General features: G+C 39.2%; 1 protein-coding gene across 1 annotated transcript; it reads left to right on the top strand.

Moving 5' to 3' along the window:
* The first annotated feature begins 1198 nt into the window (after positions 1-1198).
* LOC124036310 (ubiquitin-conjugating enzyme E2 D4) lies at positions 1199-9261 on the top strand. Its single transcript, XM_046350733.1, has 7 exons — positions 1199-1462; positions 5122-5185; positions 5418-5449; positions 5555-5632; positions 5731-5836; positions 6697-6790; positions 7856-9261. The coding sequence occupies exons 1-7, from the start codon at positions 1439-1441 to the stop codon at positions 7899-7901; spliced, it is 444 nt and encodes a 147-aa protein (XP_046206689.1). The 5' UTR covers positions 1199-1438; the 3' UTR covers positions 7902-9261.
* Positions 9262-9488: the final 227 nt, after the last annotated feature.

Genomic DNA, 9488 nt, shown 5'->3' with positions numbered 1-9488 from the left:
CACTTCATATTCATCGCCAAACACACTGGCCCAAGGTTATCTATAAGTCTTCGCTAGGTAAAGCACTGTCTTATCTCAGCTCACTGGTCACCATAGCAGCACCCACCGTAGCACGCGCTCCAGCAGGTATATTTCACTGGCCAATTCCTCCTTCGGCCGTCTTTCCTTCCAGTTCTCTGCTGCCAATGACTGGAACGAACTGCAAAAATCACTGAAGCTGGAGACTCATATCTCCCTCACTAGCTTTAAGCATCAGCTGTCAGAGCAGCTCACAGATCACTGCACCCGTACATAGTCCATCTGTCAATAGCCCATCCAACTACCTCATCGCCATACTGTTATTTATTTTGCTCCATTGCACCCCAGTATCTCTACTGGCACACTCATTTTCTGCACATCCTTCACTCTAGTGTTTATTTATTGCCTTACCTCCCTCATCCTACCTCATTTGGACACACTGTATATAGATGTTCTCTATTGTATTATTGACTGTATGTTTGTTTATTCCATGTGTAACTCTGTGTTGTTGTTTGTGTCGCACTGCTTTGCTTTATCTTGGCCAAGTTGCAGTTGTAAATGAGAACTTATTCTCAACTAGACTACCTGGTTAAATAAAGGTGAAATAAAAAAAGGCCCTTAAATCAGCTGGCCCTGATTATCCCTGAAGTAAACAGGGACATCTTGTGGACAGAGGTGTGGTTTATTAAGTTGTTGTGTGTGTGCCTGCTTGCTAAATGATTTCCCCTGTAAATGTATGCTTAGTATGGTTATTTTGTTTGAGCCCTCCATTAAAATTAATTTGAAAATGTTGTACCCACCTCATCCACATTTTAGAGTCAGAGTCTTGTTGGAAGGGGATCAGAGTCTTGTTGGAATAGGCTTGATGTTGAATGTCTTTGGCATAGTGGTCCAAACAGGATAACAACTTCGAAAACAATTAAATTCATGTTTGGTTCTTCTTATCCAGCTAATTATGCACAATAATAATCTGCACCACGCCTGACCAAAATAAATTACGAATCAATAATTACAAAATTATCAAAAGGATAGAAATGTTCTTTCTAACAAAGGTATTGCAATCAATTAATCGATGGTCATGTGTAACTGCCTTCATTGTCAGGAGATAGGGTACTTAGGCCTCAATTAATTTCAATCAAAATAACTAAAAATTGTCAGCTGCCCAATTAATTCCTTGTCTCGCGATATTCTGGAAATGCTCTCCAGCAGCAGATGCTGCCAGTGAGTGGAAGGAGAGAGGGGGGTGAGAAACCTAACAAAACCGCAACCTTCTACCGTGGAAACTGCAGTTTTATTCGAAAACACCACGATTGTTACATTATTTATATACACACAACGTGACTGGTTTGAAAAACATCGTAATTTAACCCAAGGTATCTGTGCCAAGTGTATTATAGACCCATATCTAATTAAACTAGCAATGGCGTTGAAAAGAATTCAAAAGGTGAGTTGTTTGCTTATTTCTTCCTGCCATCCTGCGTTGCAACTAGTCCGCTAAATTGTTAGCTATGTTTACAATAAGTATGGTTCTCCAAAATAGTTTGCCACATTTCATGTAACAAGCACTTGTTTGTGCTCCCCTTGAAAATACTTGGCAGATAGACAGACAAAGACGAGAAACCAATGGTGGCCTTTTGCAATTGACGCATTTCATGCTGCCTATGCTAAGCTGTTAGCTTAACATGACATTTTTTTTTCTTACTAGTTAGCTGTCCTCACTTAACGTTAGCAGCTAACTAATGTAACGGGCCTGTACCTACCTAGCGGCATTTGGTTGGGGTGCAAGTAATATGACCACCTTGTGAGTGTAAAATAAATAAGCAAGTTAGTCATGTTTTTGTGTCTGGCGACCCGGGTGAGAAAGTACAATTTTGAAGCTAACGTTAGCTTGCTAATGGTACCTATCTTTTGCCATCTTGAATGAATGAGTGTGCTGGAAGGTAATGCGCACGCGTGACATATGACAGCTGTTTGCTTGTTGCCAAATGCTTAACCCCAATGTTGCCATATATGGAATAGCAAATGGGGCACTGGCAAGCAAGTGTATTTATAACAGAATGGACAGCGTTTTCATAAAATGTTAGCTAACTAGAATATTGAGAAAGTTTACTACTTTATGTACAACAAGTGATGTCATACTATATTACCTCAAATGGTACACGGCTAGTGGACCATAACATTTCAAATATGTCATTTTGGCGAACAGTTGAAACGGTGGTCTGTTTGTATTTTGTCTGTATTGTCAATGTATTAAAAGTTGAGTAGGGATACTTGGCATGGTGTAACAACTTCACAGTATGGTACAATTAAGTCAGGGCCTGTGTAGTGAAACCAACCTGGACTCGGGGATAGATGTGAAATGAAGCCCGAGACTCTCCAGTTAGTATATGTTACCGTTTGTATTGTATGTATTCATTTGTGGATGTCCAGCCATTTTGTACAAATTTGCAAAACGTATGTAATGTTAAGAATTCCAATTTGTTGTGGCTCGTGTTAGCTAGGGGTTATAGGGGAAGGATTACATAACATGTTAAGTAGTTGCAAAGTAGCCAAAAGTTTAGTGGCTAATTAGTTATAATGCTAATGTTTTCCGTGATGAGATTTGAACACCTTTCGGTTGCTAGATGCTGGCGTTATATGCTCACCCATCCACCCCAACCAACCACCTTCTGTCTTATGTAGCCATATCAAACGTAACATGCAGTGCCTTCGGAAAGTATTCAGACCCTTTGTTCCACATTTTGTTACATTACAGCCTTATTCTAAAATTTGCATCTTTTAAAAAAGATCCTCAGCAATCTAGACACAATACCCCATAATGACAAAGCGACCAAGTGTTTGCACATTTATTAAAAATATTGAACAGAAATACCTTATTTACATAATTATTCAGACCCTTTGCCATGAAGCTCGAAATTGAGTTTAAGTGCATCCTGTTTCTATTGATCAGCCTTGAGATGTTTCTACAACTTGATTGGAGTCCACCTGTGGTAAATTCAATTGATTTGACATGATTCTAAAAGGCACACACATCTGTCTATATAAGGTCCCACAGTTGACAGTGCATGTCACTGCAAAAACCAAGCCATGATGTCAAAGGAATTGTCCGTAGAGCTCAGAGACAGGATTGTGTTGAGGGACAGATCTGGGGGAGGATACCAAAAAATGTCTGCACAGTTGCCTCCATCATTCTTAAATGGAAGAGGTTTGGAACCACCAAGACTCTTCCTAGAGCTGGCCGCCCAGCCAAACTGAGCAATTGGGGAGAAGGGCCTAGGTCGGGAGGCGACCAAGAACCCGATGGTCACTCTGGCGCTCTGTCAGACTTCCTCTGTGGAGATGGGAGGACCTTCCAGAAGGACAACAGTCTCTGCAGCACTCCACAAATCAGGCCTTTATGTTAGTGGCCAGACCGAAGCCAGTCCTCAGTAAAAGGCACATGAAAGCCCACTTGAAGTTTGCCTAAAGGCACCTAAAGACTCTGGCCATGAGAAACAAGATTCTGTGGTCTGACGAAACCAAGATCGAAAACTTTATCCAGAATGCCAAGCGTCACGTCTAGAGAACCTGGCACCATCATTAGGGTGAAACATCATGGTGGCAGCATCATGACGTGGGGATGTTTTTCAGCGGAAGGGATTGGTAGACTAGTCAGGATCAAGGCAAAGATGAACAGAGTACAGAGAAACGTGCTCAGGACCTCAGACTGGGGTGAAGGTTCACCTTCCAACAAGACAACTACCCTAAGCACTCAGCCAAGACAATGCAGGAGTGGCTTCGGGTCAAGTCACTGAATGTCCTTGGAGTGGCCCAGCTAGAGCCCAGGCTTGAACCTGATCGAACATCTCTGGAGAGACCAGAAAATAGTTGTGCCGCAACGCTCCCCATCCAACCTGACAGAGCTAGAGAGGATCTGCAGAGATGAGTGGGAGAAACTCCCCAAATACAGGTGTGCCATGCTTGTAGCGTCATTCTCAAGTCTTTAATCACTGCCAAAGGTGCTTCAACAAAGTGCTGAGTGAAGGGTCTGAATACTTTACATGTGATATTTCAGTTGTATTTCTTTTCACAATTCTAAAAACCTGTTTTTGCTTTGTCGTTGTGGGCTATTGTGTGTAGATTGATGGGAGGGGCGGACACACATACATTTTTAGAATGAGGCTGTAACGTACCAAAATGTGGAAAGTCCAGGGGTATGAATACTTTCCGACTGCGCTGTATTATACTAATTAGTGTCCCCAAATTACATTTACTATATTACGTCTAGTCTGTGACCAGTCTGAGTAAAACTGGTCATGTAATCCTAAATGTCAAAGTTGAGGAGCGGCTTTGGTTGTTAATTTGGCAGTGACACCCTTCACTCCGTGCTCAACCAGACAACTGTCATCAAATTGATGTAGGGTTAGCCTATTTATTTTTCCCTATCTGAATGTCAGTTTTGTCACATTGTTGCTCAGTGTCTGAATCAGGGTTATATTCACTACAAATACACTGGAACTGGGAGGGACTACCTGAACTTGTGCAATAAGAAATTTGAATTTGTTGCAAAGCAACGGTGTGCACTAGTGAATATGACCCAAATGTGACTACCTATGCAATCTTTTTATAAAATGTATAGTAATGACAGTTATACCCTCTTACGCTACTGCTACTCTCTGTTCATCATATATGCATAGTCACGTTAACCATATGTACTTGCTACCTCAATCAGCCTGACTAAGCGGTGTCTGTATGTAGCCTCGCTACTGTATATAGCCTCGCTACTGTATATAGCCTCGCTACTGTATATAGCCTCGCTACTGTATATAGCCTCGCTACTGTATATAGCCTCGCTACTGTATATAGCCTCGCTACTGTTTTTCACTTTTTATTTCTTTACTTACCCATTGTTCACCTAATACCTTTTTTTGCACTTGGTTAGAGCCTGTAAGTAAGCATTTCACTAAGGTCTACCTACACCTGTTGTATTTGGCGCACGTGACAAACTTTGATTTGATATCCATGACTGAATTTTCTACTTCCTGGCCACATCATTTAGTAGTAGATACAAAGGTGAATTTTAGACACTGCTTTTTATTTATTATTATTCTAATATCTCTTTAGGAACTGACAGATTTGCAGAGGGATCCACCTGCACAATGCTCAGCGGGACCAGTTGGAGATGATTGTAAGTAGGGATGAGCTAGGGAATAAATGCTTTATATTAATGTCATATTTGCCATGTCGGAATGTTTTTTTAGAACAGTTAGTTCCAGTCTGTCAGACATTCAGTATTGTGATTTGCACAGATACACAATACATACATTTTAGGCAACTTTTGATGGGCAGCAACGTGATGGGCGAGGCTGTGACATTGCATTGTTCGGTATTAATTGTAACCCATTTGTAATTTTATTTAGTGTTTCACTGGCAGGCAACAATAATGGGTCCGGTATGTAATTTAACTTCCCTTTCTCTCATTAGCACATAGCTTAGCATCAATAAACTTTAAGGGTATTCTTATCCTCTTTCTAAACATGTTTTTATTTTATTTTAGAATGACAGTCCTTATCAGGGAGGAGTGTTCTTCTTGACTATTCACTTCCCTACAGATTACCCCTTCAAACCACCAAAGGTGAATAAAAAGTCACATAAGATCAGTTGACATTAGGAAACATAATTCATAGTGCTAGAAGTAAGTGCTGGTTTATAAAATACTTAATTAAATTGCAGGTTGCGTTCACGACAAAGATCTACCACCCTAATATCAACAGCAATGGAAGTATTTGTCTGGATATATTGAGATCGCAATGGTCGCCTGCACTCACTGTATCAAAAGGTAAGCCACTGTGAATATTGGTATAAGATCTGACATGGGGTTGGAATGTATCTTTATGTACATTTTCTTTATCCCTTTACACTTGTGTGTGTATAAGGTAGTAATTGTGGAATTGTTAGGTTAGATTACTCGTTGGTTATTACTGCATTGCCGGAACTAGAAGCACAAGCATTTCGCTATTCTCGCATTAACATCTGCTAACCATGTGTATGTGAGAAATAAAATTTGATTGATTTTAATATTTCCTGTCATTACATGCAGTATAACTATATAGTCATATTATTCATGGACAATACATTTAAATATAATGCAGAGGACCATTGGTTTTCATATGACAGCCAGACAGAATATTATCCCTCTTGTCTTATTTTAAAACCAAGCATACAAATTTAGGTGGTTTGTTAAAAAGCAGTCATTTTATATTTTTAAGATTTGGCCTAACATTTTAAAGAAACAATTGTTTGACCTAGTCAATGTCTCTCCTGGTAATAATGTACAAGACTACTAGGGATCAAATTCAGCAATCCATTGTTTTATTTTCTACTTCAAATAGTTGTCAGAATAATAAATGTATCATTTTTTTACTTGAAAAGGGCAATCATCATGTGCCACTTTGTGGCTCTCAGATAGAGGTGGTCAACAGTAATGGTTGTCATAGCAATATGGATTTGAGCTGTTGGTAGGTGTATTAAAGGCTTATCATTCCCCTTAAAGAACATGCTTGGTTAATTGGTTTACTTTTTGGATAATAAAATATATTGGATATTTTTTGTTGACTGTTGTCATGTATGTCTGCAGCTGGAGGGGGTTTAGATGCAGCTATCTGAAGTTGATTGTTTTTATTTTCCATTCCTTATTAGTTCTCTTGTCAATCTGCTCTCTGCTTTGCGATCCGAACCCAGATGACCCACTTGTACCGGAGATTGCACACACCTACAAAGCTGACAGGGAAAAGTGAGTGTGCCATACAGTATTTGATTCCCTTGCTTTGAAACTCCAGCATACTGGTATTCTTGAATAGGGCCTAGTCCACAAACAATTAAATATCTTTAATTTCAAAGTTTTGGTCAATAGACATTAATTTCTTCCCAACGTTTCAGTCAACCCTGGTGAAGATCTTTTCACCGTAACATTGGTATTAGTAGATAGGTTTCCATCCAACTTGTGACAGATTATCATATGAATATTTTAAAATCTGCATAAAAACAATGTGAATTTTCCCACCAAAGATGTTTCCATCAAATTGACCTGTTGTGGATAGATAAAATTAACTTTTGTGGTTAAATTACCTGAATAATGTACTAAATAAAAAAACAAGTTAAATGGGTTTCCATTGCATTTTCAACTCCACTGATTTTTTTTTGTTGTCAGAAAATGTTGTTACATTGCGAGTGTGCCCACGCTGGTCTTGGCACGTGCGCTCTAGCCAACAATTCGCAGATACGGTGTGGGTAGGATAGCCTTCATGATGAGATTATGGACAAAAGAGAAAGATTATTATTATTTCTTTTGTCAAACAGCAGCCAAGCATTGATCATCATGTCACCAGAATAAGACCCTCTATATTTTTGTAAAGGAGTTTATCACTCATTACCGTGCACTTTCACCACCCTGTGAAGTTCATTATAATTTATTTAATCTGTAGCGTCATAAACTGCATGCTTTTCTGAGTTGTAGTGGGAGGACCACACATATTGTGACTCCCAAGTTTACTTCAAGATGATGGTTATTATATCAATATTTGCACATAAAGGCATTACCATCGTCTTCTCGCATAATTAATTTTAGACAGTAAGATCTCTCTTTGTCTCGTGTTTTGACATTTGGAATGTGTTTTATTTTTGGGGGCTGTTCCATCAGGCCTGTCTTGAGTTCAAGTTTTTTTTAAATCTGTACTTTCCAAAAAAAGGTTGTATGGAAACCTGGTTAATGATGCATTAAATTATTTGTGGAATATTCAAGAATACAGGTTTGCTACTTTTTTCTGGTATCGTGCAAACCTTCTATTTTTTTTTACAGGTACAACAGACTAGCAAGAGAATGGACACAGAAGTATGCAATGTGAAAATGCCTGTTAAATTAAAACACTAAAAGAAGAAAATAAACATGTTTAATATTAACCCAAGGCAAAGGAACAAGAGGGGAAACATAACTAGACACTCGGGTTGGAGATGGAAGCGATAAAATAAGGGACAGTACAACCTGGCTGCTAAGTGCTGAGCTGCTGCCATTTGCTGTTCTTCATGACTTGTATGGATCTGCTGAGGAACTCTTGAAAGCACTCCCTTATGGAATACTGGAACCTCCTCATGTTCCAAACCACCACACCCAGACTTTAACTATTACTACTTCTATTGTGACTATTATCAGTGTTACTATTCATACTCTTATTATGATCACTGTTGTTATTATCATAATGATTGTGTTCTACTGAATGCTGAAACATTGGGTTTGAATTTGGAGGGGACTAGTTAGCGGCTTGGTTCTCCCTCCTTTCAAAGGTACTTTCTTTGTCCCTCTGGATGTCTTGTTCATGTATTCAGTGGCCTTGCTGTATTATTGTAATAACCTCTTCTCGGATGTTGGCTATGAAATTGAGGTGGAGTGCTCAGCACAATGGTGCATGGCTATATCCAGCAGCGTGGTTCTATTGCCCACAGTCTTGAAATACGGTCTCGGGTTGGTCTCAAACCCAGACATAATGTAAGATAAGTAATTTTGCTTCCCCCTGAGCCAATTTTGTTTTCACTCAATGCATTTGGAAAGGTCCCAAATGCAGTGACAGGTGGTCTTTGAAGAGCCTGGAGAGAGGTGCAATCAAGGTGAGCTGGACTGGTATCTGTGCTCATGGGAAAGCGACCAGGGAAAAAGTTCTGAAACTGCCACTACTTTTATCACTTGTCATCTATGTCCCCTTTTCTTTCCTAGATCCATCCAGAGCTAGCATCTTGACATATAACATCCAACTGTAAAGACACTTAAACCCTGGTAAAACTCATCTCTGAGATTAACTCCTCCCAGCCATACAATGCCACTTTCTAAATACAGTAGCTCAGGTATATATCCAACTCACCTGTCTGAAATGGCACTGTAGTGAGAGAAATGATCAGACCTGTTTTGCACAGTGAGTTACTGCTTTAATCCAGAAGTTGTGTTTTTGGATGTCTGACATGGGTCATTCATTAGCTTTCCCCTTCTCAATTTATCAAATTGTTTTACTGTACAACACTGATGTGAATGTTTTCAAACAGGTTTTGTTAATGCTTGGAGAGAGTGCACATGCTAATGTTTTGGATATGCCATTGGTTAAATAAACTTTTTTTTTTTTTAATCTCCATTAGATGGGAGTTTAAGACTTCCTTTAATGAAACTGTTGCAGATTTATGAATAAACATTTAGTTTTGTTTTTAGTTTGACTAAATCCAGATGTATTTGTCATCATGGTTTATTGTGAAGTTTCACAAGGTGTTTCACACGTTTCCCGTGCCTTTTACATCTTACATTGTAACAAACTGTAACATGAGCCCTAACCTGGATCTTGGCAGCTGCATATTTGTTTTAGCAGATGTCTTGAGATTTTGTTATCATTGGAACCTCATTTTTGCTTTATTTTTCCAGATGGTCTGCAACAGTGTACGTGTGCAATGCATTA

This window comes from Oncorhynchus gorbuscha, linkage group LG05 (assembly GCF_021184085.1).
Source record: "Oncorhynchus gorbuscha isolate QuinsamMale2020 ecotype Even-year linkage group LG05, OgorEven_v1.0, whole genome shotgun sequence".
Lineage (NCBI taxonomy): Eukaryota > Metazoa > Chordata > Actinopteri > Salmoniformes > Salmonidae > Oncorhynchus > Oncorhynchus gorbuscha.
The sequence above is the reverse complement of the archived record's forward strand: the minus strand, read 5'-3'. Positions and strand labels throughout refer to the sequence as shown.